Source organism: Asterias rubens, chromosome 19 (genome assembly GCF_902459465.1).
Source record: "Asterias rubens chromosome 19, eAstRub1.3, whole genome shotgun sequence".
NCBI lineage: Eukaryota > Metazoa > Echinodermata > Asteroidea > Forcipulatida > Asteriidae > Asterias > Asterias rubens.
In genome coordinates, this window is record NC_047080.1 from 11,466,060 (window position 1) to 11,493,544 (window position 27,485).

Sequence of the window (27,485 nt, forward strand, 5' to 3'; positions counted from 1 at the left end):
ACAGGACTAGTCCTAAGTTAGGATGAGTAACTGGTCCTAATTTAGGACTGGTCCTATCTCCTAGCATTTCCTAGGATTAGTCCTAAGTTAGGACTACCTTTGTCAAATCCACCCCTGTAGCCACACCAATATTTTCTTTAAAGTATAAATTTCTCCCCAATCAGTCATCAGAGTCTATAAGACTTAATGTTTTGAAGATTATAAACTGTTCGTCTTAAATACCCAAAAAAAACTACAGCCCAAAAATATTCTTCCAATGTTAATTATGCTATGCAATATATTTTTGTTACCTAGTCGCTTCCAAGAACATGCCAGAGATTAAACTAATCAAATATCACTTAGCAAATGAATCTTATTTATAGAAGTTAATTCTGTTTATATAACTTGTGTATTAGTTCATCAAAAACAGAAAGATTTGGAAACAAAAATTTACACTACATGTATTAAACTGTAGATAAAATCACAAGGCTATATATAGCCTTATGATTTTTTGTCAAAATTTGAAAAGTTCACAAGGCTATAGCCTTATGATTTTTTTGTCGAAATTTGAAAAGTTCACAAGGCTATAGCCTTATGATTTTTTGTCAAAATTTGAAAAAATAGCCTTATGATTTTTTGTCAAAATTTGAAAAGTTCACAAGGCTATAGCCTTATGATTTTTTTGTCAAAATTTGAAAAGTTCACAAGGCTATAGCCTTATGATTTTTTTTGTCAAAATTTGAAAAGTTCACAAGGCTATAGCCTTATGATTTTTTTGTCAAAATTTGAAAAGTTCACAAGGCTATAGCCTTATGATTTTTTTGTCAAAATTTGAAAAGTTCACAAGGCTATAGCCTTGCGATTTTTTTGTCAAAATTTGAAAAGTTCACAAGGCTATAGCCTTATGATTTTTTTGTCAAAATTTGAAAAGTTCACAAGGCTATAGCCTTATGATTTTTTTGTCAAAATTTGAAAAGTTCACAAGGCTATAGCCTTGCGATTTTTTTGTCAAAATTTGAAAAGTTCACAAGGCTATAGCCTTATGATTTTTTGTCAAATTTGAAAAGTTCACAAGGCTATAGCCTTGCGATTTTTTTGTCAAAATTTGAAAAGTTCACAAGGCCTTATGATTTTTTGTCAAAATTTGAAAAGTTCACAAGGCTATAGCCTTATGATTTTTTGTCAAAATTTGAAAAGTTCACAAGGCTATAGCCTTATGATTTTTTGTCAAAATGTGAAAAGTTCACAAGGCTATAGCCTTATGATTTTTTTGTCAAAATTTGAAAAGTTCACAAGGCTATAGCCTTATGATTTTTTTGTCAAAATTTGAAAAGTTCACAAGGCTATAGCCTTATGATTTTTTTGTCAAAATTTGAAAAGTTCACAAGGCTATAGCCTTGCGATTTTTTTGTCAAAATTTGAAAAGTTCACAAGGCCTTATGATTTTTTGTCAAAATTTGAAAAGTTCACAAGGCTATAGCCTTATGATTTTTTGTCAAAATTTGAAAAGTTCACAAGGCTATAGCCTTATGATTTTTTGTCAAAATTTGAAAAGTTCACAAGGCTATAGCCTTATGATTTTTTGTCAAAATGTGAAAAGTTCACAAGGCTATAGCCTTATGATTTTTTTGTCAAAATTTGAAAAGTTCACAAGGCTATAGCCTTATGATTTTTTGTCAAAATTTGAAAAGTTCACAAGGCTATAGCCTTATGATTTTTTGTCAAAATTTGAAAAGTTCACAAGGCTATAGCCTTGCGATTTTTTTGTCAAAATTTTTTTTGTCAAAATTTGAAAAGTTCACAAGGCTATAGCCTTATGATTTTTTTGTCAAAATTTGAAAAGTTCACAAGGCTATAGCCTTATGATTTTTTTGTCAAAATTTGAAAAGTTCACAAGGCTATAGCCTTGCGATTTTTTTGTCAAAATTTGAAAAGTTCACAAGGCTATAGCCTTGCGATTTTTTGTCAAAATTTGAAAAGTTCACAAGGCTATAGCCTTATGATTTTTTGTCAAAATTTGAAAAGTTCACAAGGCTATAGCCTTATGATTTTGTCGTCAAAATTTGAAAAGTTCACAAGGCTATAGCCTTATGATTTTTTTGTCAAAATTTGAAAAGTTCACTATAGCCTTGCGATTTTTTTGTCAAAATTTGAAAAGTTCACAAGGCCTTATGATTTTTTGTCAAAATTTGAAAAGTTCACAAGGCTATAGCCTTATGATTTTTTGTCAAAATTTGAAAAGTTCACAAGGCTTATATATAGCCTTATGATTTTTTGTCAAAATTTGAAAAGTTCACAAGGCTATAGCCTTATGATTTTTTGTCAAAATGTGAAAAGTTCACAAGGCTATAGCCTTATGATTTTTTGTCAAAATTTGAAAAAATAGCCTTATGATTTTTTGTCAAAATTTGAAAAGTTCACAAGGCTATAGCCTTATGATTTTTTTGTCAAAATTTGAAAAGTTCACAAGGCTATAGCCTTATGATTTTTTTGTCAAAATTTGAAAAGTTCACAAGGCTATATATAGCCTTATGATTTTTTTGTCAAAATTTGAAAAGTTCACAAGGCTATAGCCTTATGATTTTTTTGTCAAAATTTGAAAAGTTCACAAGGCTATAGCCTTATGATTTTTTTGTCAAAATTTGAAAAGTTCACAAGGCTATAGCCTTGCGATTTTTTTGTCAAAATTTGAAAAGTTCACAAGGCTATAGCCTTATGATTTTTTGTCAAATTTGAAAAGTTCACAAGGCTATAGCCTTGCGATTTTTTGTCAAAATTTGAAAAGTTCACAAGGCTATAGCCTTATGATTTTTTGTCAAAATTTGAAAAGTTCACAAGGCCTTATGATTTTTTGTCAAAATTTGAAAAGTTCACAAGGCTATAGCCTTATGATTTTTTGTCAAAATTTGAAAAGTTCACAAGGCTATATAGCCTTATGATTTTTTTGTCAAAATTTGAAAAGTTCACAAGGCTATAGCCTTATGATTTTTTTGTCAAAATTTGAAAAGTTCACAAGGCTATAGCCTTATGATTTTTTTGTCAAAATTTGAAAAGTTCACAAGGCTATATAGCCTTATGATTTTTTTGTCAAAATTTGAAAAGTTCACAAGGCTATATAGCCTTATGATTTTTTTGTCAAAATTTGAAAAGTTCACAAGGCTATAGCCTTGCGACTTTTTCGTCAAAATTTGAAAAGTTCACAAGGCTATAGCCTTATGATTTTTTGTCAAAATTTGAAAAGTTCACAAGGCTATAGCCTTGCGATTTTTTTTCAAAATTTGAAAAGTTCACAAGGCCTTATGATTTTTTGTCAAAATTTGAAAAGTTCACAAGGCTATAGCCTTATGATTTTTTGTCAAAATGTGAAAAGTTCACAAGGCTATAGCCTTATGATTTTTTTGTCAAAATTTGAAAAGTTCACAAGGCTATAGCCTTATGATTTTTTTGTCAAAATTTGAAAAGTTCACAAGGCTATAGCCTTATGATTTTTTGTCAAAATTTGAAAAGTTCACAAGGCTATATATAGCCTTGTGATTTTTTGTCAAAATGTGAAAAGTTCACAAGGCTATAGCCTTATGATTTTTTTGTCAAAATTTGAAAAGTTCACAAGGCTATAGCCTTATGATTTTTTGTCAAAATTTGAAAAGTTCACAAGGCTATAGCCTTATGATTTTTTGTCAAAATTTGAAAAGTTCACAAGGCTATAGCCTTATGATTTTTTTGTCAAAATTTGAAAAGTTCACAAGGCTATAGCCTTATGATTTTTTGTCAAATTTGAAAAGATAGCCTTGCGATTTTTTGTCAAAATTTGAAAAGTTCACAAGGCTATAGCCTTATGATTTTTTGTCAAAATTTGAAAAGTTCACAAGGCTATAGCCTTATGATTTTGTCGTCAAAATTTGAAAAGTTCACAAGGCTATAGCCTTGCGATTTTTTTGTCAAAATTTGAAAAGTTCACAAGGCCTTATGATTTTTTGTCAAAATTTGAAAAGTTCACAAGGCTATAGCCTTATGATTTTTTGTCAAAATTTGAAAAGTTCACAAGGCTATAGCCTTATGATTTTTTGTCAAAATTTGAAAAGTTCACAAGGCTATAGCCTTGCGATTTTTTGTCAAAATTTGAAAAGTTCACAAGGCCTTATGATTTTTTTGTCAAAATTTGAAAAGTTCACAAGGCTATAGCCTTATGATTTTTTGTCAAAATGTGAAAAGTTCACAAGGCTATATTCCTTATGATTTTTTTGTCAAAATTTGAAAAGTTCACAAGGCTATAGCCTTATGATTTTTTGTCAAAATTTGAAAAGTTCACAAGGCTATAGCCTTGCGATTTTTTTGTCAAAATTTGAAAAGTTCACAAGGCTATATAGCCTTGCGACTTTTTCGTCAAAATTTGAAAAGTTCACAAGGCTATAGCCTTATGATTTTTTGTCAAAATTTGAAAGTTCACAAGGCTATAGCCTTATGATTTTTTTGTCAAAATTTGAAAAGTTCACAAGGCTATAGCCTTATGATTTTTTGTCAAAATTTGAAAAGTTCACAAGCCTTATGATTTTTTTGTCAAAATTTGAAAAGTTCACAAGCCTTATGATTTTTTTGTCAAAATTTGAAAAGTTCACAAGGCTATAGCCTTATGATTTTTTTGTCAAAATTTGAAAAGTTCACAAGGCTATAGCCTTATGATTTTTTGTCAAAATTTGAAAAGTTCACAAGCCTTATGATTTTTTTGTCAAAATTTGAAAAGTTCACAAGGCTATAGCCTTATGATTTTTTTGTCAAAATTTAAAAAGTTCACAAGGCTATAGCCTTATGATTTTTTGTCAAAATTTGAAAAGTTCACAAGCCTTGCGATTTTTTTGTCAAAATTTGAAAAGTTCACAAGGCTATAGCCTTGCGACTTTTTCGTCAAAATTTGAAAAGTTCACAAGGCTATAAGCCTTGCGATTTTGTCGTCAAAATTTGAAAAGTTCATAAGGCTATATAGCCTTATGATTTTTTGTCAAAATTTAAAAATTTCACAAGCCTTGTGACTTTGTCGTCAAAATTTGAAAAGTTCACAAGGCTATAGCCTTGTGGCTTTTTCGTTAAAATTTGAAAAGTTCAAAAGCCTTGTGCCTTTTGTGAAAAATTTGAAAAGTTCACAAGGAACTTTGTCGGAAAAACTTGAAAAACTTGACTTTTTCACCAAAATTTGAAAAGTTCACAAGGCTTATTATTATTATAGCCTGTACACTTTTGTCAATTGTGTTCTAATCCAGTTTGGCTTATAAAAGTGTACTTTTGTCTGAAAAACTTATCAAATTTTGCCTGAAACTTTGTCGAAGCATAATATAAAATTACTACACCTTTCATGTCTTATAACAGCAACTGGCTTGGTTGTTCATTCCGGATCCTTAGCCAAACTGCTGAATGTCTTGACAATACTGATGTTGGGTGTTGCTCTCCTTTATACCCTGCAGCCTTCAAGATGTCAGTAGAGGAGATTCCATCCCAACTTGATAACAAGCAATTGTTATTTAAATCTCTGGCCCTGAAACAGTGAGAAAAAAAGTGCAAAGTTTATTGCAGGTAATTAAAAACAGGTGAAGACCCCCTCCTAAATGCAATAAATTTTTTCCATAGAAACCAGTGTGTGCGAAGTCATAGATTATTTTCAGACCAACACTTTTTATTCATTTTGGGGTTTAAGGCCAACCATAGCACTCTGTGAGAAACTTTACAAACTTCTTTCTCATATCTTTTCAGGGGAAGCGTTTGGGTGGAATATTTTGAGCTGACAATGATTTTTGATAACCCTAGTAAATAACATGTTGTTGGTGTTTTTTCTTCTTAAACCACTTATTACTGTAAAACAAAAAACATTGATTTATACTCATCTTCAAAGCTCAAAATGAGGGAGGGGGCATGTGGTTGACGAAGGGCGTCTTGTTGGTTCCACCATGTCTTTCAATTTTCAACGTTTCTTCTAGTTTAAAAGGCAGTGGACACTATTGGTAATTGCTCAAAATAATGTTAGCATAAAAACTTAATTGATGACAAGCAATGGAGAGCTGTTGGTAGTGTAAAACATTGTGAGAAACGGCTCCCTCTGAAGTATAATTTTTGAGAAAGAAATAATTTCTCACTTAAATATTTGAATTTGATTATGAGACCTCAGAACTAGAGATTGAGGTCCTGAAATAAAGCATCTGAAAGCACACAATTTCGTGTGACAAGGGTATTTTTTCTTCCATTATTATCTCGCAACTTCGACTCCCAATTGAGTTCAAATTCTTACAACTTTGTTACTTTGTATGTTGAGATACACAAAGTGAGAAGACTGGTCTTTGACAGTTACCAAAGGTGTCCAGTGTGTTTAAACTGCTTATCCCGCTTAGTTACCTTACTAGGCAGACCTTCTGCAGTGACAATAACCAAATTAAGTACATTATAACAAATAACTGCAAGTTATGTCATCATAATTAATGAGAAATATTTTGACTATTGTAAGATTACATAATGTCATCCAGCAATGGTCAAATTATTTCCGAATTATCGTAAGATTACATGAATAATGTAATTTGACATTGGTTAAATTATTTCACAATAATTGTGACCGTCCACCACAAATGGGCTGTAAAGTCGCACTTGCACATTGCAGAGCCTATTAAATTGTTTGGGTTATCAAGAAAACTTTGAGAAATCTGAATAAAAAAATATGTGGCTTTGAGAAATCATAACTTTGTCAAGAAATATCTGATTTAAATGTGGATGGTATCATTTTGAAGCTGATTACACACTCTCTCAAAAAATGCATTAATCCCATAACAGTGAAAGTGTCAACTTTACAGCCCATTGGTGGTGGATGATCACAATTATGATTGCGTAACTTGCACAAAATACATACAAAGGGGAGTGCAGCTCCAATAGCTCAGGCAAGTCTTGGACACGTCTTGAAGGGTAAATCTGTTTGAGATAGAAGGCTCTCTGCAAAACAGTCAAACAAACAAACTTCAAAGTTAAACTTTGTCTAAACTTTCCAAATAAAAGAATTAAACCCAAAAATGTCTTTGTGAACAATTAAGTTGGTTTGAAGAACTCAAGCACATCATATTTTGAAAATGAGAATGGTATCTTGGCAAAGGCAGTGAGTTGAAATCCAGTCTAAATATGGCTTCAAGTGTTTTTCTCACAGGTTTCAGGGAAAGCACAGAGTATAGTTAACCCACCTTGTTGAGCTGTTAATGGGGAGTTCAGACAACTCGTCTGTCGGACAACTCGACCTTTCAGACAACTCGAAGGTTGAGACCGCTCAACTGTTCAGACAACTCGACAGATGTTTTTTTGTCAGACAACTCTACTTAGGACCTAGACAAGTCGACGGCCGGATGGCAGTGATGGGGGCCTCGGCACGGGCCCCTACAGGGCCGGGAAAGGTGGGGGGATAGGGTAAGGGTTAGGGTTAGGGTTTATTTACAAGAAAATTGAGTAAACATGTCAGTGACAAGTCGATCGTTCAACTGTCGACTTGTCGCGGCCATTTGTCGAGTTGTCTCAAAGTCGAGTTGTCTGAACCGCCGAGTTGTCCAAACGCTCGAGCTGTCTCAACCGTCGAGTTGTCCGATGGACGAGTTGTCTGACTTCTGTTAATGGCTCTTTTCTTCCATCGGTCTCGTCACAGTTGCTGAGACCGATGTTAAAACTATAATCAAAGAGAGCCATTAACAGCTCAATGAGGTGTGCTAAGAGTATAGTATACAGTGCAAAAGCCATAATACACATTATTATTATTATTAAGAGCAAATCAAAATCTTACCATGCTAGAGCAGGTGGCTATAGCGACAGCTAAAGTATCTTATTTAATCATCATTTTTCCAAAAATACCACTAGCCTATACGTTGAAAATTGAACCCCATCCCCGCAGTTTGGACTGCGTGAGGGTGCTCTCAATAATATTTGTATCACTTCCAGGAGTATAGGCGATTCGTGTGCAGTTTTATCAATTTGCAATTCTGTCACTTCTGTGCGCCGCAGTTTTACATTGAAAGAGGCTATATTTATAAAGGTTCCTTTAAAAATCTTATTGTCCATGGATATAATGCCTGGGGTGGTAATGTGTTCCTGTCTTCAATAAATTTTGTTGTGTTGAATGAAATTACCCTGGAAGTGACAACGATATGTTTTGAGAGCGCCCTCACGCAGTAAAAATTACAGGGCATTGAGCTGAACTCGCCACGATGTGCCTTGGACCGCCAATCCAAATGTGGGGCATACAACTACAAACTTAAGAAACCCAAAGAATCTTAACCCAGTGTTGCTGTTAGTGTTAATTCCCGCATTAAAAAGTATAATTGACTACCAGAGATAAAATTATGTAAATATGTTGTTTTATCTGCTATTGCCTTTCAAAATCAAACATACGTAAGGGATGGATATAAAGTACAAAATTGAGGCAAGCCACCATATAGCTAGCCCTGGTAGGACGCCCAGTCGGTGCCAAGGCATTGCATGCAACCATCGGACGAGAGTCCAACCTGAGCTATATAATAGCGGATACACGTGTGTTCAAAATGACCGCCAGCCAACTTACGTGTACAGTGAAACCCAAAAATTGTTCATTTGGACTCTTTTAAATCATCACATTCACGAGAAGAGGTCTTCACCAGAAGGTATATGTATAAATGTCAACTCACCTTGTGTTTGAAGAGATCTTGGCCGATGAATTACACATAAAGTGTAAAAGAATTGCCGAGTAAACAAACATTTCCGGGGGTCAGTCATTTCCTTTCTTGAGGGCGCTCGAGTGATCACACTAGACTCGTTCCCAGTCCTTGCATAATTTATGAGCCTTGAAGTGTGACGTTAGAATATTCAGGCTAGATCACCCACCTATGTATAATTTGCATATAAAAAAAGAACCGTCCTTGCAAAGAAACAATGGTATTTTTTATTTCTCGAATGTTTTAAAAATGTAGGACTCAAATCCCTTGTGATTTCTTTCAGTAGGCCAATTTGACAAAAATTGATAAAATTGATGGACTTATTTTGATTTTTAAAATTTTTTTTGATTAAAATGCAGGACTTACCAACTGTGATTTTTCATTTTTTTTTAAAATTGTATTTTTAGGCAAAGCATTTATCAAATTTTGGTAATATTTTTTTTTTTAAAGGGGGTGAGTCTAGCCATTTTTATCACTTATGCCAATTCATTTGACTTGACCTATTGCACCTTTTAAAAAGTCCTCACTCCAAATGTGTTCCTTTAGCATGCAGTGAAGTTGGTTGCCTTTAAAGTGCCTGGGAAAAGTGTCTGGTACGGCATTGCCCTATAATGAAGACACATGAAAACAAATATGTAGTTTTGATTTGTGTTGTACAGATCGTGTATTAAAAACATAATTTCCTCTAAAAGACAAACAAGTAATTGACAATGAGTGTCTTCATTATCATTCACACAATTGTTACAAGTGCAGCATTTTTTACAAAAAATGGCTGCGAATGTTTACATGTACAAACCAAGTCTGTCAAAATACCTTAGAGATATTCAGCATATCTTTGTCTTGCCCCTGGTACCTAGAACCAATCTTCATACTAACAATCGGTTTATCAAAAAGAGAGCCAGACTATTTTCCCTTCCAGCCTCGGTTTGGCTACATTGATTTGAATAGGACAGGACCAAGATGGCTGACACATGTTCAAAGTCTTTTACATTCAGAAGAAAACACATTTGAGTCCATTGCTCCAGTCAAATCCGATCGACCCAACCAATCATCCCCAGCGTTAACATCACACAGAGATCAGTGATTGTAACTTGGATTCAGTCTATAACAAGCTAGCTCCCTTTTTTGTGGTATCACAGTACTGGAATTTCATCTTAAAGAGGGCAAAGCCATTTTCATTTAGCAAACGGCACATCTAAAGTCTCTTGGAAACTTTTAAAGGGGCACCAAGGCCAAGAGTCCAGGGCCACCATTGCCCCCATAACAATTGTGCAATTACAGGCTTGGTGTCATATCAAAACGAACTCCATACAAATAACTTGATTAAAGTTACCTTTTTATACAACCATTTGTAACAATAAAAGAAATATTTCAATTGTACATCTTACAAATTTTGTTTGACCTGCAAAATATCAACCCCTTTTTACATACACATAAAATCATTTATTAAACGCGTACAATAATAACAATGATCACTTCATAAAGTGCATGTATCTGTCAAAAATTATGCTCCCGGTGCATAAAATACAAAAAACTAAATTGACATACAAAAATGATGGGAAAACAGATGGCTTCTTATAGTACTATTCAAAACATTACACTGCAGACAAATGCACACAAATCTGTGTTTTTCTTCATTTGCAGACATAAAAAACTCTTAGCATTTTGATGGATATGATTTGAAAGCAAATAAAACTTGATTTACAAACAGCCAACTGGTGTGTAATATGTAGTTTGTATCCTCTCTTAGCAGTTTGAAAGACCTTTCTTTATATTTACCAGTAAATATCTAATTAACACTATACAATCTCAATATTCTTATTTCATACAGTTACATGTAAAGATATTCACTCAATAACAGTAATCGTTGTTGTCTGAATAGAACATGGCGATGGGTTTAGAGTAAGTTGTCTTCTTCGACTGTTGCTAAAAGAATAACTTCTTAAAATAAGTGAGTTAAAGAAAGTCAAGGTATTAATAAATGATGTGCTGGAAATTATCAGATCTTTAATTTGATCCTCGTGAAAATACTGAAATACAAAACAAATTTGAAAATATGAAAACCTTTTGTTACTTCCCTCACCACATGATTCATTTTTTCTTTTAAATTCCTCGTCTCTGAGACGAGAGACGTTGCTATACAATTATTTCCATCTATCATTGGGCAGCGATTTTGAACTTTGTCCATGTAAACCCATGCATCCAAAAAGACCAAAAACCAGGCTGGTCCCTTTTGGTGTATAACTATCAGCACTATTACTACATAACGTAATACAGGGAACCTAACAGAGATACCTAAAGCATGGAGAAGAATTCACATTTCAGAATGTAGCCAAGACCTACATATTAGATAAGAACTCCAATGAGGATTATATTATTGAGAATTGAATTGAAACACACTTCCATCTCAATTAACAGTGATATTATTTCACACTAAAATTGTGCACCTTTTTGAAATATCATTAAATAGAAAATCCACTGATTACTCACTTGAAATATATATATATATATTTATAATCCTTTGGATTTGGGTATATCAGTGCATTCCATATACTGGAATACTTAGTTATATATACAACGACAACAGGTGGAAGGTAGCGTGGTACCAGCCCACCACAGATATAACAAATGAATAGTGGTTAGGAAGGATGATAAGTGAGTAGGACACCAGTGATAACATCAAGACTCAAGAAGCACCCCCATCCCCAAACACACAAACTTTCACTGTCTAAACTTTTTAGTAATTGATCACAATCCTTAAAATATGTTACAAGGTTTGGCTTATTATAAAGTACATTGATTAAATTGAATTCAAATTCCTCTGAGGGGGCTACTTGGTGTGAAGTTGTACTCATAGTGAGAGGTGCATATAGTAAATGGTAAAGAAAGTCACTCAAGGTGTTTGTCTTTAGTTAGGTCTTTCCACTCTTATCCTCCACCCCACACCCAAAAAATCCATTACTGAATAAAAAAAAACATACTTCTTCTATTTTTGCAATGACTAAACCATGTGGCAGAGTGAGTCCTCCGTGTTCTTCCCCTCTTGTAACAGAAGTGTCCCCCAGTGACATTCTCCAACATTCTCCAAAGATTTCCTTAGATTTCCTTAGATTCTCGGCACACAATGAAACACAATGGGAGGAGGGCACACACCCTGTCACATATCAAACACCAAATGAACGACGCAGTCTTACAGTAAACCTTTGAGACCAGAACCCACACGAAAATATAGATAGTCTATAACCATCAAATACAAGTTCTATGAGCAATGCAATTTAAACATCTTTGTAATACTTTTCCAACACTTAGTGGCAAGAAGTGGCATCTCTAAGAAACGGACACAATAAGTGATTTTATGATCATGATCACATATATTGTAGTCAAAAGATGCTTTTGCATTGAAAAACACGTTTTAAAAATGTTACGGTTTTGGGCAAAGTATTTTATAGCATTGCCAATATGAGCTACTAGAAATCCAAATGAAAGAATTGGTGGATTGGAAACTTGCATTAAAACATTAAAAAAAATGAGCTGCTATATACAACAACAGAAATGACTGCAATAAAAATATCTTTGAATGACAGACTAAATTTGCATTGCAAATAACTTGCACAAAATCGAGGGCCACCATGCAATGTGAGTGATTTTTTAAATATAAAACAAAAAATATTATTTTACAAAATTTGGTGAACAGGGAAACTCAACTTGCATTGCACATAAAAATAAAATAAATAATCAGTTGCATTAATAATAATTGAAATGTTTCACATAAATCGGCAAGATTATTTGTTTTAATAGAGGGCAAAGTTTTGTCTTCAATGATTTGTGTTTCGACACAATCAAGTTAATGTAAACGAATCACCAACTCTATTGTCAACTGGTACACTGGTACTTAAACAAGGTTGATGTTGTCAGTACAGTACCATCAAATGGTAGAAGCGTTTAAATTTTGTAATGTCTGTTAAAAACTTTGAAGCTTAATTTGGCAAGAGATATTCAAGTAACAAGGTGTTGCAGACCAGCAGAGACTGATGTCTGGCTAAAGAGATGTTTCAAAGCGGTTTTGTGAAACCACTGGGGGTTCCTACGCCTGTGCCTATTCCAATTTTAATTTTTTCTTAACTGTTCAAAAGTATGGAGAACTTTAAACATGGCACGTGTTATGAAAAACTCTCCTAAAAAAAAAAAAAAAATCATTGCACTTTTCAAAAGAAAAAAAAAACACAAAAAAAACACAGCTGCAGCTGGTAGCTAATTCTCCATCACAAATCAGCCTTTCTATGTGTTTTTATGACGACACAGGGAAAGTTTTCTTACAACTGTCTCATATAAAATCATCTTGACTGGTCCAAAACCACGTAGATTTCTGAACAAGACTTTTAGTTTGTGCTTTACATGTTTTGTGCTTGATATTGTTTAAAAAAAATTAATACAAAAAAACATAATGAATTTTTTTAAAGGAAATCTCTTCCACAAGAGATAAAGGTCATTGTGTCTAGTAAGATAATAAACAAAAAATTTAGTTTTTTTTATGCATCTATGGTTTCCTACGTCTACTCTATCAAGGGCCAGCCCTGTCCTAATACTAGTCGACACGTTATCATCATAACACAGTGCTTCAGCCATTGTTATTATTTATCATTATACACTTTGAGCAAGGTGCAGGAAGCGTTCAACAACCGACCAGTTCCTCTTGAACATGGTTCTAACATTTTGACCCTCAGACTTGGTACTTCTTTGGACTCAACATAATCATGACAGAACCAAGTTATGTTCTCAGCACATGCTTCCAAGGGTTGTCCAATTTGTTGTTGATTTACTTGTATAAATAAGTTTTATACCTTAGTTACACCAGTGACAATTGGTGTACCAATTTTGAACACTAACCAAATCAATGACCCTGTTGATCGAAACCCCCTCTAGGACGTGTGGCATGGTCCAGCTTAGGGTATCAGCGCATTTGGCTGACTAGTGTGTACAATGTGGTCAACACAATACAAATAATCAAACATGTCAGAAAGTACTGACCGTGGCCCTCGTTTGAGGGTCTCGTTTTAGCTTTGGAACATTCCAGTTCTTGTCCCAGTGAATGTCTGCCACCTTCTTGTCCTTCCGACCATTTCAACATCATATCTATTTTACCTTACATGTGTGTAAATTTACCCAGATGCAAAACGCCAGCCTGTCTCGTTCTCCATCATTATTCAACTTAATTCAAGTTGATTTCCCTTGAACATTTTTCTTATGCCAGTAAACACAATCCTACATATAAGTGAATAATAATTGTCATTACTCAACCTTCTGATATGTGTTGCCAACCGGACTTCTTTCTGCTACTAAAAATTTCCATTTATTCTTCAATGGCAGTACCAAATCCTCTTTTTGACGACCTTTCCTCCTAACCTTCCCCTAGAAAATCTCATCGTAGGCTCTCCGAGTCGAGTCTTCCAACAAAAGTTTCTTTAAGTTGATGGACCATTCGTCAGATTTTGGACACGATAAATTCGTCAAGATTTCATCACGTTGTCTGCAGCGACTTGCTTATAGCTTGGTGTCGACGTTGCTACCCTGTGGTTCTACTCTAGGCTCAGCCTTCCTTGGCTTTCGTCGGCTGCTGAATTTACGGCGTGGTGGCATCGGGGACGGTGTCTTAGGACCTCCTGCAGGCTTGATAATGAAGCTGAGGGTAGAATCAGAGGGGAATAATCAAACATTGCTCCATACTGACCCAAATGCACATTTGTGGGTTGGTATACTGCTTTATAATGAATATAACGTTCCTTCCTATTTCAAATTTTTTTGACAATTTTTTTAAAGAATTTGAATGAAAATTTTGAAGAGAAAAAAAAATGAAAAGGGAAAAAAATAAATAGTGATAATAAAAATGTTGATGTAAACAATAGTTGGTCGGTCGCTCAGGAGAAAAAGGCAAACAATTTGTTTCCCGCCTTATCAATCGCTGCATTCAGAGTAGTAGCAGCCAGTTTGGACATCTAGTTTACCCCCAGTGTTTCAAATCCCACTAAATCTTGTATTTCTACTCACATTATATCATCCATCTCTAGTTTGAGATCAAAGCTAGGGTTGATCAACACGTAGGATAGTTTGTGTCTCTTATCGCTTACTTCACTGTCTGTATGGGGGAGCAGAATAAACAAAATGATTATTTTAAATAAGAAAGCTCAGTCATAAACACGGCAGGGAGTTTATGCGATCTGATTGGTTGAAGAATGAAACCAAGGTAATGCCAAGCAAGCGTCTTAAAAAACAACAACAATTTTGGTGGCTTAATTTGTAAAGTGCATAGTCTGGTTTCTTCAAAGTATGCACAAATGATAATTATGTGATAAGAATCTAAAACAAATATATAGAACGGGGGCCTACAGTATATCACATTTTTAGGGTCACACCGGCAAAACATCTGACCTGGCAACTTTAAACTAAGTAAAACATATTTGTTAAATAACAAATATTTTTTTGAATTTATTTCTTACCATATTCTTCTGGAGGGAGGTCTATTTTCTTCATCTTCATTCTGATGATGCTGGCAATCTCTTTCCTCTCATCAGACTGGCCCAAGGAAGAATTATCGTCATCTTCTATGGTCACAGACAACTATAGAAAACAACAAACCACAATAATAGTAAGCATTTCTATGGCACTCTACGATTAACAAAGCAAGAAAAAAGGAAAAGAAAAACAACTTTACTCCATAAAGTTAAATACCTCTGACTTCCAATGTGAGTACACACATAAAACACTACATTTCCCAACACTTATGTAAATGGCAATGTTCCATACCTCTGACTTGTTATCGGCGTGACTGTGTGTCCTGTAAACACCAATGGGTATTTCATGCGTGGTAGAGCAGAGTTTTTGGTAGAGGCGGCCGTAGGTTCGAATCCACATGTCCTCGGCTATTATTCTCAGCTCACAGAGGTACCCTGAGCCAGGAGCTTGGTCCAACCCAAGAAGCAGACGGGTGAAACTGATCATGTAACTTTTTACATATGACTGAATGACGGAAAAGATTAACAATTAATTTGTATAATAATAACAATTCTGCATCTGTACTCAGCGATTATTCACAATATTTTTCAAAGCAATTTGATTTTAAATTTTTTTATTTTAAGCTGGATTTATTCACAAATTGTTGTTATAAATGATAGGTAGGCAGATAGATAAAATGGCTCATAGTCAAAAGAAAAGGCTCAAGATTGAGTTTGGTAAAACAAACTAAAGAGAGATTGTGTCAAACGACCATTGCAGGTACCCTTTTACTCCTGGGTGGTTAGTAGCAATTGTAGTACAATAAGACTCACCTGATAGAGTAGTGTATCCAACATGCTTGCACTGAAAACATTGCCAGCAGAGAAAGGCAATCTGAACATGTAGGCAATATTAGAACCTTTCTGTTTCTCAATCTGTTATCAGAAAATAACAATAATATTAATCAACTCGTTACTTAAATGTTTTAACACAAACAACCGTTGCTGGTGACCAACTTGTTGGACCACTCTTAGTGTGAAGCACATACATATTCTTACACAACAGAAGTTTTTGTTCAAAGGCCAATTTGTGCACATTCTGTTTTCATGTTGGTTAACAGCAGAATAAAGCAAAGGCCAAGCGAGTTTTTTGTGTTACAGTTCTCGAAAATTCAAAGTTCGCATTTGCTTAAAAAATGTCTTTTGACCCGGGAGATTTTATAATGATACCTTTTCCCTGCTTTCTTGTACAATTCTTGTTGGTATTAGGGCGAGAGACGAATCTAGTTTACCTTTTGTTTGTCGGCCATTTTGAGTGCGTAGGTGTCCTTTGCTCTGAACTGCATAAATCTCATGTTTGATGGATGTGTTAGCTCGGTGATGATGCTCACATGTGGGAACAACCTTGAAGAAAATCATCAGAAATTATTGCATCTTTTTCTACTGATTTAAACAGAATTGTGCTAAGTAATATCATTTTGGACCTGATTTCGTAGAGCTGCTTAAGCACAAACAGCAGCTAAGCACAACAATGTTATGCTTACCAGAATAAGGTTACCAGCCAAACTACCATGTCAGATGTGCCATCTATGACTGGAATCCTGCTCAATATTGCTCAGCAACATAATTTAGGCAACATTTTATGCTTAAGGTATGAGTTTAGGCACAGCTTTATAGAACTTGGATCGATTTCAAAAGGTGCTTAGATTTGTTTTTAGATGAGTTGTCAATATTACCATAATGATTAGTGTTGTGACACCACACTTTGATACTCATGTGTTTCTGTAGATAAGATAAATCTTAGCTTTTAGTGAAATCCGCCCCATGGTTGTCACTTACTTGAATAGTGTTTGTACAGCAACAATTTGATTAGCGTCGGCCATGTAGTCTTCATCGGCTAGTTTGGAACTCTCCTTGTCAACGACGACCACTGTATCAGCTTGAAGGATACCAGCCCTCAAGACATCATCGTAACTATAGGCAACCAAATAAATCAATCAAATTATTCAATGTGTTCTTCTCTTCTAGCAGTCGGCTCAAAAATAATTGTTGATGGAAGTTTTTTATTGACTTACTTTTCAATTGTTCCAATCATGTAGTAGACCATGGGGAAGGATAAGATGCAATCCAAGAAGGAGGAATCTGGCCTGAAAGACAGGAAAGGCGCAGAATGGTAATAACATCATATCAAAGTTGAAATTGTATGTATGTTTATCAAATTAATATCATTACACGACTGACTGTTAATGTACAATCGAATTAACTTCATTTATTATGAGTTGGGGTTGAACAAGGACCAATTTACAAAAGCGGGATTTGAACCAATGACCTTTCACATTAAAATGCCGGTGCTCTACCAACCAATAAGGCCAATAGATTGTAACAAAAAAGTCAAAAGGTAGCGGTTGATAGATTCTCTACATCATTTCAAATAGACATCTGAAGGATTGGTCACTTCATGGGCTGAAAATCAATGAAAAATCCTGAAATCAATAGAAATCCTAATTAATCACATACCTGCTTCCAATAGATTGTCAAAACATTACTAAGTAGGCCTACTATCACAACATGTCTGCGTGAAACATCTAAACAAACGACCAACTTTGGCAAAAAAACATTGCCCCAAATACGACAAGATTGTTACCTCTTTTCTAGAAGAACAACAATTGGCTTGAGGGTGTGTTTGGGTCGCCAGTGAGCCCTCAGTGGTACTACAAAGTTGATCATAGCTAAGGCAGCATACTCAGCAGCGATAATGATGTTATTATTTGGCCAGTTATACTCGGCTGCATGTCTGTAGCTGCAGTGCTCACACGGCTGGAAAAAACAACAACAATAACAAATAACATTTTAAAGTGAAACATTGTCTGGCAAACTTTTTAAGCTTAGATAAATTACTGGAGAAAGGGCATAAGCAATTGATGTGCAAAATTGTGTTTCAAGACAACTCGGTGTGAAAGTTTGATCAGTTTTGTTGCATATCATTTAAGCCTGGTTCATACTTCCTGCAAATGCGAATGCCAAGTGAATTATGGACACGCAACTATCGGTACACGCTCAACTTCCTTTTGAGACGCAATGAAACTCGCTCCGCTCGAAGCATTCGCAGGAAGTATGAACTGGTCTTAAGTCATCACAGGAAAGTTAAACTCTGCATGAGTATGGGAAAACATCTCTTCAGGGTAATTCTAGCAACAAAAATGTAACAGTAGTGTCACATGATTTGTTTGTGTCAAGAGCCATTTTATAGCAATATAACGATACATCATTCTGTTTTAGAACATTGCACTCCCATTTGAACAAGTAATAATAAATATTATGTTTGTGAAAACAAATAGTTTACCTGATCCAGTTCCAAGCAGCAGAACTGTTTAGGTTTGGTGAGCAGATGGCAGAGGGCAGGGGTGTAACCAATGTAAGGTAAGAAGGGCGGAGTTCCTTTAGTCCACCTGAGTCAATAATGTCACATCAGTTTTAATTAAAAAGTCAACAAGGTCGCTAATGGAATTCTAGAAATAACACTCACAAACAGAAGCAAAGACAAAATTAAGTTTCGATAAATACATGAATCAAGTTGTACAGCTAGTGATGTATGTATGATGTTTATGTATGAGTTGAAGTTTTGCATGGTATGACATGGTTTTAACGATTCAATTAGAAATCATTGTGATAGACAGATTCAATTAACTACCAGTGCACTATAGCATGTCATAAGCAATTTCTGACATTTTTATTTCTAGCCTAAACGTAAAGTCTAAAATACACCAACAAGAGCCATTAAAAATAAAACAAATACAAATTTTAAATACAGACAACAATATGTGCAAGTGAAGACTGAATATATTTGATAAAACAAAATGTGCGCTCAATGTGAGAGAAGGTGAGAGAAGGTGTTTAAATGACACTGATTTGACATCTTGGGTCAGAAATAACCTAAGTTGCAAGAATTTGCTCTTGTGCAGCCAACTTTGATTTCTTGGATTCAAAATGATGTGATGAAAGAGAGGCTGGATGGCAAAATAGTCTGGTATCTTGTGATGTAGTACTTGTTTTAATCATTGTTGTTTACAGGGAACAACTCAAAAGGTGGACCTATCACATAAAAAGATCTTGCGGTTAAATTTCAACACGGTTTGTGCTGGAGGTAGAATTTGGCAAAATGCATACATGCTACTTGCATGCTTCATGTTATTTAATTATTGCATACATTGTTCTATCTAATCCTTATCTGATAGCAATGTTAGCTAACTTTATCCTGCAACCCAAAGGGAAGGCATAAGGAAACGGTCGTTACAAAAGCCTTTAAACTAATGCAATGATGCAATGATACTTGACCAGATACAAACATTAGCTAGATACATTGTAACAGTGTTTTATGCCACATACATTGTTCAGCATTAGTTATTCAACAAAATGAGAGTAACTGGGCCTATCATGATCAGCATTATAACAATTGGAAAGGTTTGACTTTTGCTGAAAATTCATGGCTGCTGTCAACAGCAATAACTGAAATTAACTTCAAGTTATCAGAAAGGATGATCCAATAAGACAACTCTGATCCCAATCACTTCGAGCGAGGAAAAGTTTTTTTCTTCACCACATTGGAAAAGTGAAAGTGCCTCAATTTGCTCTCAAGCTCTCTTGCACAAAACTAATGATTAAGTGACTTTGGATAGGTTACCAGCCCAGTTACTGACATTTATATCTGCTTAAGCAGTCTAGGTCCCATCCAGAATGTGCCAGCCATTGAAACATTAGTCACATCTTGCATTCGAGACAAAGAGTTAAATGGCAAATTTAGACCTTTAAAACAAATGCCACTTTTAACTGTTTCTACAGTCAATCACCAATTTGAAAAACAAAATTTGGAAAACTTGCGACTGGCACATTTCTTTAGGGTCAAGCTCACCAAAAATATGAATAAAAAACAAGCGACATTGCGATATTAACTCCTTACGCTTTTGCTTGGATCATGCTGGCATCCAGGGTTTGGCTGGAAAAGGGTATGCGTGGGAATGGGAAATGGAACAGCCAAGGGGAATATATGAATATATGAATATTAATGAACACAGAGCAATCCAAAATGCAAAATGTCTGATTAGTAGTGTGTGACTCAAGCAAAATGTTGAACCCTTACATTCTGACTCCACTCATGCTGGCTGCCAGCTGGTCGCTGATTAAGTATGCACAGAAAATGGAATAGCCCAGAATATATGAATATGTAATTTAGCAGAAGTTTCTAAAATCCCAATTTTTCTCATGCGGGTTTCGTGTTTATGAATTACACAAATCAACATAAAGAATCCACAAATTTTATTTCCCACAGAATCCATTCTGACATTGGATGGAATCATGCTTTCTGAAAGTTAGAAACTGCCACAAAATTAAGAGGAAGTATAATAATGTGTTTTTTTCTCCCAAATTTAATTTACACACCAAGTGATGATGCAGGACAAAACAAACGTTCATCAGGTGCAAAGTATTATATGATCTTTAAGAGTATTACCTAGAAAGTTAAAGAAAGCTATTTATGGGGTAAACAAAGAATGATCTCACTATAGAGTGTGAGGGGACCGTAAGAGGGCATTGGAGGTCAATTAATAAAATCTTGCACAAAAATAAATTCAAGGTTTATCAAGTTATACTACAGGACTTCCCATAAGCCTTTTGGAGGTATGGCGAGTGATAGGGGTGTACTGCTTGGTTTGGGTGTATACACTCAAATTTACCCAAACCTTATAGTGTTGTAACATTGTGTCCGCCATGAGGTATGGCGGACGTGATAGGAGTGCACTGTTTGGTGTGGGTGTATACACACAAATTTACCCAAACCTTATAGTGTTGTAACATTGTGTCTGCCATATCTCATAAAAGGCTTATGGAACAGGCCTTCGTGAAGAATATGACTGTTTCCAAATTGGTCGCTACAGCCTCTAACTGGGTGAGCCAGAACTAGCCACCAATTTGGCCACAACCTAACTATCTAAAACATGAGCAAAATTGCCTCTAAAGTGTCTCCGGAAATAAAACCTCAAATGATGGATCAGGAAATAAAAGTACTTACGGATCCTCCTCATCCCAGAGCTGTACATCTTCAGTGTCAACAAGATCAACTTGCTTCTGAGCATGAAGCAACTTCTCATCCCGTGGCTGCTCATCCTCTGGATCCGATGACATCATCTCCAACACTGGCATGATGGATGGCCGGCGCCCTCTGTTGGCAGCGGCTGGCATCAGGAAGCCGTTGTCACCGTCCTCGCCCGCTGGGGGCATGAGGTGGTTGCGATCCATGGAGGAGGTGCCTGCCATCATCTCCAGGGAGGTACCTGAGGGGGAATGGAGTGGAGAGGAACGAAGGAGATATGGGTACTCTAAAGGGAGGCGGAGGAAGACGTGATGTTTGAGACGGAGAGAAACAAATATAGAGACGTTTGACGAGGAAGGACAACTAGACTTACAAAGACAGTACACTACACTAAGGTCCACTACACACACTGCTCTGAGCTGAAAACACATCCACAAATAAGTAAGCCTTACACAGTGAAGAAAGTAACTAGCTAACTAATTTAGCTAGAAAGTAAGAATTTTAAACGATGTTCTGAGGTAAACAAGAGACTTTGAAGCAACACGTTCACTCTCATTTGGGACTGGTTATGCTATTGGGAAAGCTAGAAGTCTGAACATGTCTATGCACGATTGACTCTTGGACTAAATTGCGAGGTTACGACGTCTGACCTCCTCCACGATGATTGGGTCAGGTGCGTCAAATCTGAACCAATATATCCCCTCTCTTCGGACACATGAATGTGATGCTTGATGTACGTTAACTAGCACAAACCAAAATGACAGGTGTTTAGTAAACAGGTGCTAATTAATACCTGACGATTCTCTACCTTCAGGGGACATGTAACTCTCTCTTGCTTTGGCTGGCCTGGTGGTTGCTGATGCCGTAGGGGATCCTGGTTTCCCACCGATGTGATGCAACTCCAGTGCCAGTGTCCCTACGCTAGCGATGGCACTCTCAACCTTGGTCATCCCGCCGTTCTCAGGCGGCACATAATTCGATGTCTTACTGCTGTCTGTCTTCTCCTTCTGCTGATCCTCACGAGGATGGCGTAAGATGAAGGCGGAGTTCTCCTCCTTAGAGATGTTCATGTAGAAGCAGATGTCTGTACTGCGCATGATGTGACGGGGGCCGGGATTGAGCTGGATGGTGGCTCCCTCGTCAGTCTTCTGGATACCTATAAGGGCCACTCCGAATCTGAAACAAGTACATAACAGACTTAGTGTGTGAGAAGCGCTTAAGTTATTATGTGATGTGTGTGTGGGCAAGTTTAACATAAGACTTTAGGCTATGTATTGTGGAAACAAACTAAATATTAAGTAAGGTTTGCGGTGACACCATGTAAAATCTACTATGTGAGTAGTGGTGGCTCTGAGAAGAGCCAGTTTGTTCTGCTCTAACAGACAAACTTGTTCTGGAGCACAACAAACTGGGTCTTAGCATAATGATGTACTTACTTTTTGTGAGCGTGGAATGATGCATAAGTAAAGCTCTTGCTCTCATATTCTCCAAAGAATCTACTGTCACCAAGCTTGATGTGGTACACCTCGTTGCCTGAACATCGTCCGTATGTACGCTGCCACTGAGAATTGGAATCACTGCCTTCCCTGGGTAGCAGAAAATCATAAAATTGTTATCTTCACAAATTTGTTTGTTATGAAACTAACAACTTCAATTTTGAGACTTCAAATATCAACAAAAGGATTAAATGGAATTATAGTAGCACAGGACACCCTGAAGCTTACTCAGGGTGAGATTTGCATTCTTAAATTTTTAAACCAAAGATGTAGAGGCAGAGAAGCTTTTTATCTTGGTGATAATGTCCAAAACTGTACCGCTGGTCCTTAGAACATTTTTCAGCAAATTTACACTTTTTTCTTCTTCATCAACTCAGTGAATAAGGGACCAACATATAGTATTGACATTTAGATGTTTAAAAACAATTATCTGATAACTATCTGAAGACTTCTAGTGGCAATAAATGAGATTAAAAGGCAGAATATCGTGGCTGTACTTACTGTCCCCTTGAAGTGTGTATGAGTAGGGTGACGAATGTTGAGGTGGCAGGACAAAGACAGTTGTTGGCCAATAAAGCATATTTGAATTCATCCTCACACACCACATGGTCTGGAAATAGACATCAACCGTAGTTAACAAGACAGATTACGTAGCAACATAACCTGATACTATTGAATTTATTTGTTACTTTCTTGTACTGGAACAAATTTAGCAATCCTATAAAAACATTGTGCCTTATAGTGTTAGATTCCACCTAAAAGAAATGCATTTTAAAACAGGCGATAATATGTTTTCACATAGGCCTACTATTTGTTTTTTCTTCCAACCACGCTTGATCCATATCAAAACCAGGTACCTCTTGCCAAACTCAATAGCAGGTGTATTTGCAGATCAAATAGATGAGACAAAGAAATTAAACAATGCCGCCTAATTAGGGTATATTTAAGGGCATATCAGAATTGGCAGCTACATCTATAAATATTGCTAAAGGTGGTTCCTAAGGTAATCCTATACTTCATGAATGATGGCATGGCAATAAGCCTTTTTGAGGTATGCCGGACGTGATACACAGCGTCTCGTCACACGCCGCGACTGATGCCACGCTCACCATGTTGGTGGTCATTATGTTTGCGTGTAAACGCCGCATCGCCTAAAATGCACACTTCACTGAATAACATACGTTCTATTTCTATGGTCAATGCGCACAAATTTACCACAACTTTACAGTGTTGTAGCATTGTGTCCGCCATACCTCAAAAAGGCTTATGCATTCATAGCCATAGCTGTAACCGCAAATTCCTACAGATAACAAAAGATAAGTGTTTCTAAAAATATTAAAATGTTAATGTGGAGTGAAATTTACTGAGAGTTCAAAGTTACCTGCAAACTGCACATGGAATCTATTCTCAGGCTTGAGAATCTGGACATACAACGACACATTGGGGGCAAAATCCTTGACTGACCATGTTCTTAGAATTGTCTGCTGATCCTGCAAAAATAAAGAGCCAAGAAAGCTTATTCATCTCTTAACTTATAACTTCTCTAAACAAGATTTGAAAACATTGGTTTCTCTCCCCGACTTTCACCTCTGTGTCCCTGCTTCAAATCCCAGCTCAAACAAGAGCTTTTCTTATGGCTTCAACCAGAGATAAATTTGGGTAAAGGAACATGAAACCTGCATTTCTAATTTAAGAATAAGTTGAAAAGTGATTTGGAAATAACAGGGTGCTTATTTGAAGGTTCCCTGTGAAGCTAAATTACCGCAATTTGAAATACTCAACAGAAGTTTTAACAGTTTTCCTACAAATTATACCAATCTGTACCAGTTATCTTCATATCGTGTGAGTAATTAAGGTTTAGTAGAAATGAAAATGAAATCAATCCGCATGCAGACCACAGTTCAACTTATAACATTGATTGTTTTAAACACAATTTTAGTAGAAGAGTTTATCAAGCCCTTCTAAAACACTTTAAAAAAACTAACATAATTGCATTCAGTACATTCCACGTTTAGATAGCAGACAGATAATCTTTTAGGTATTACGTACATTTTTTAACTTTTATTCTACATGCATGCAAATCATCATTTCTGGATATATGTTTTCCAAGGCTTATTAAAAAATCGCCGTAAATAATCAGGAAAAAAGAAGAAAAAAAGAACTACAATGCATATGCCTGACACTAACTAGCTACTGAATAAGTTCAGGGTAGAATGTTTAATGAGTCAATAAGCAACATTTTAAAAATTAAAATGGGTGCAATTATTATAATTTTGCCCTTTGAGTCAAAGAGTTAAAAACCCTTGTTGGTTAAGATTAGGTAACAACAAAACCGAGAAAAAAAGAAAGAAAACAATCTAAATAAACAGAATCTAAAGAAAATGCACACAAGGTTTTAAGGAACACGTTGCCTTAGATCGGTCAAGTTGGTCTTTGAAAAGCATTTGTAACCGTTTGTTAAAAAATGCATATGGTTAGAAAGATAATTTAAAAGTAGAATACAATGATCCACACAAATTTGCCTCGAAATTGCGTGGTTTTCCTTTTACTTTGCGAACTTACATGATCGGCCATTTATGGAAGTCAAAGATTTGACTCCCAAAAATGGCCGACCGTGTTAGTCGACGAGGTAAAAGGAAAACTACACAATTTTGAGTGATACTTGTGTGGATCATTATATTCTACTTTTAAAATATCTTTCTAACCATATGCATTTTATAACAAACAGTTACAAACGCTTTTCAAAGACCAACTCGACTGATCCAAGGCAACGTGTTCCTTTAACTTCAAAAGATATACTATTGTTTGAAACACATTTTCAAATTATCATTCAAATGTTTCAGGATTTGGTGTAAGATGCACTTATTGAACAGTGAGGGTACTCAAAAGATTGTGTACTTTCAATGGCAAGCAGCTCAGCTCTTACAGCCAAATATTACTGTTAAGTTTCGGCATAGCAAAAGAACCAATTCAAAATGTGAACATTTTCATGGGGGAATATAAGCTGTAACTACTTGATGAAGTGTACCATTGTATTAATCAATTATTGTCAAATCATAAACACCTTTAATTAGTTTCCCACTTTGCTACAAATTTGTCCCAAAACACCATTGAAAATTGTGCAGAAAAACTTAATTGTTGTAAATGAAAAATATGTCATTTATGATAGTAAAAAACATTTGATCCGCTCTAACAAAATAGTTCCAAAGTCACAAGTCATCTTAAGTCGTATTGTGTCAGTAAGAAAGTTATGATTGTTTAAGAAGCCAGAACTAAGAAAGTATGAACTTTGGACCTTAAAAAGTGAGAGTGCATTGACTGATCACATTTCACCTGAGTGTACAAGGATTGTGATTGTATCAAATCAAACAAAAATAAAAGAACAAAAATTAAAAGAAAAGATCTGAGATTCATCTTCCTCCTTGCTCTCTCCTGACCAGAGAAGGAATCAACCTTGAGCCTAGCAACCAAACTTAACACATGAAGAGAAAAGAGATTTTGGAAGGGGAGTCTGAATAGAGAGTGGTTGAATACTATAACCAATGTCGCAGTCATGAAAAACACCACCAAAATTGAGTACCCCCAAAGAATGCACACCAAGATAGAAAGAAAGACACAGGGGCCCATTTCATAGAGCTGCTAACGACAAGGAAGGATGGTTAAGCGACATAATCCAGGGGTTAACACAAGTGTCCATTTTACCTGGCAGATCTTAGCAAAGTTTTTGAAAGCAATGAATTGGGCAATGGTTAGACAGCTGTCCATGGCTCAATTTGTTATAAAGCTGTTCAGCAAAAAATTATGCTTAGCAAAATTTTAAGCAAAACTTTGTAGGGAACCAGTCACAAACAATGTACATAAGATATTTTGGCTGGTTACCTGTTTCTGCCCAACAGCATTTTTCCTGCTTAAAAACCACATATGAAATTGGGGTTATATGGATAAAGCAACCAAGTATTGCTAAGAAGGGGAAATGCTTAGCAAACCCTAGGTACCAGTTGCTGGGAATAACAGGTAGTCTCGCACTGAAAGTAGGTAACTAGGGACCACCGTGTTTAATACAACACCACGATCCAATTTCATATAGCTGTTTGAGCAGAGAACAATAGCCCAAGAGTAGCAAAATTTCCTCTTTTCTTTCACTAGTATAACTACTTCTTTTAAGCAAGTTTTGATGATGCTAACCAGCTTTGGGAAATTGGACCTGTATGCGGCCAGGATGATCCCAAATCAGGTCAAGTTGACTTTACTGGTTAACTGAAACGCTTTAAGCAGGAATATTTGTCTTAGCAGCTCTATGCAATATGGCTCCAATCACAAGGCACACAGAGTGCTTACTATTCTGTCTCTGATCGTATTGGTAGTGGACGCGCCAAGACTTGGGTGTGGGGGTTTGCTAGGCTCCTGGTGGAAGAGAGAGAGCAGGGAACGAGAAAAATCAACACAGGACAGAGAGCATGCTTAGTCAATCTTTCATATAGACTTTAAAAGCGTTTTAAATGCACGTTACTTATGCAACTATGCCCCCCGCTCAGACCACTTGCCCCACTGCTCCCGCACAAACGACTAGTTTGATACATTAATTATCCCCGAATATATGTCTTTGCCCTTGCTTGTCCCCTCCCCTCCCCAAAAGAAAATGTCTGCATGGTTACACGACTGAAATGCATTGTATGACACAAAACTATTTCACACCTAAAACACATGCATGTAAATAATGCATCTACGGCTGTACTACTAA

At 35.9% G+C, this 27,485-nt stretch overlaps 1 protein-coding gene and 1 long non-coding RNA gene across 10 annotated transcripts in view; both read right to left on the minus strand.

Moving 5' to 3' along the window:
- Window positions 1-5,054: 5,054 nt before the first annotated feature.
- LOC117303271 lies at window positions 5,055-8,774 on the minus strand. 3 transcript variants are annotated; one of them, XR_004520498.1, is made up of 3 exons: window positions 8,649-8,774; window positions 6,863-6,942; window positions 5,055-5,938 (listed from the first exon to the last, which is right to left on the minus strand). It is a non-coding gene; the product is annotated as an uncharacterized LOC117303271 (long non-coding RNA). The 3 variants fall into 3 exon arrangements; XR_004520499.1 differs by having other exon boundaries at window positions 5,055-5,941; XR_004520497.1 differs by having other exon boundaries at window positions 5,055-5,506; window positions 8,649-8,773.
- A 537-nt stretch (window positions 8,775-9,311) lies between these two features.
- LOC117302904 (potassium channel subfamily T member 2-like) overlaps window positions 9,312-27,485 on the minus strand; it is a 54,176-nt gene continuing 36,002 nt past the window's right edge. For 2 of the 7 annotated variants that reach the window (XM_033786873.1, XM_033786877.1), the window contains exons 14-30: window positions 27,083-27,148; window positions 24,126-24,234; window positions 23,246-23,354; window positions 22,685-22,834; window positions 22,042-22,424; window positions 21,228-21,534; window positions 20,301-20,336; window positions 18,507-18,612; window positions 17,808-17,980; window positions 17,239-17,310; window positions 17,003-17,137; window positions 16,456-16,567; window positions 15,998-16,099; window positions 15,477-15,689; window positions 15,170-15,290; window positions 14,721-14,808; window positions 9,312-14,355 (exon numbers count right to left, since the gene is read on the minus strand). In XM_033786873.1, coding sequence (XP_033642764.1) covers window positions 14,217-14,355; window positions 14,721-14,808; window positions 15,170-15,290; window positions 15,477-15,689; window positions 15,998-16,099; window positions 16,456-16,567; window positions 17,003-17,137; window positions 17,239-17,310; window positions 17,808-17,980; window positions 18,507-18,612; window positions 20,301-20,336; window positions 21,228-21,534; window positions 22,042-22,424; window positions 22,685-22,834; window positions 23,246-23,354; window positions 24,126-24,234; window positions 27,083-27,148 — 2,421 coding nt within the window. In that variant the 3' untranslated portion in view covers window positions 9,312-14,216. The remainder of the gene's footprint in view (window positions 14,356-14,720; window positions 14,809-15,169; window positions 15,291-15,476; window positions 15,690-15,997; window positions 16,100-16,455; window positions 16,568-17,002; window positions 17,138-17,238; window positions 17,311-17,807; window positions 17,981-18,506; window positions 18,613-20,300; window positions 20,337-21,227; window positions 21,535-22,041; window positions 22,425-22,684; window positions 22,835-23,245; window positions 23,355-24,125; window positions 24,235-27,082; window positions 27,149-27,485) is intronic. The other 5 variants (XM_033786878.1, XM_033786874.1, XM_033786876.1 and 2 more) reach the window with 5 other exon arrangements.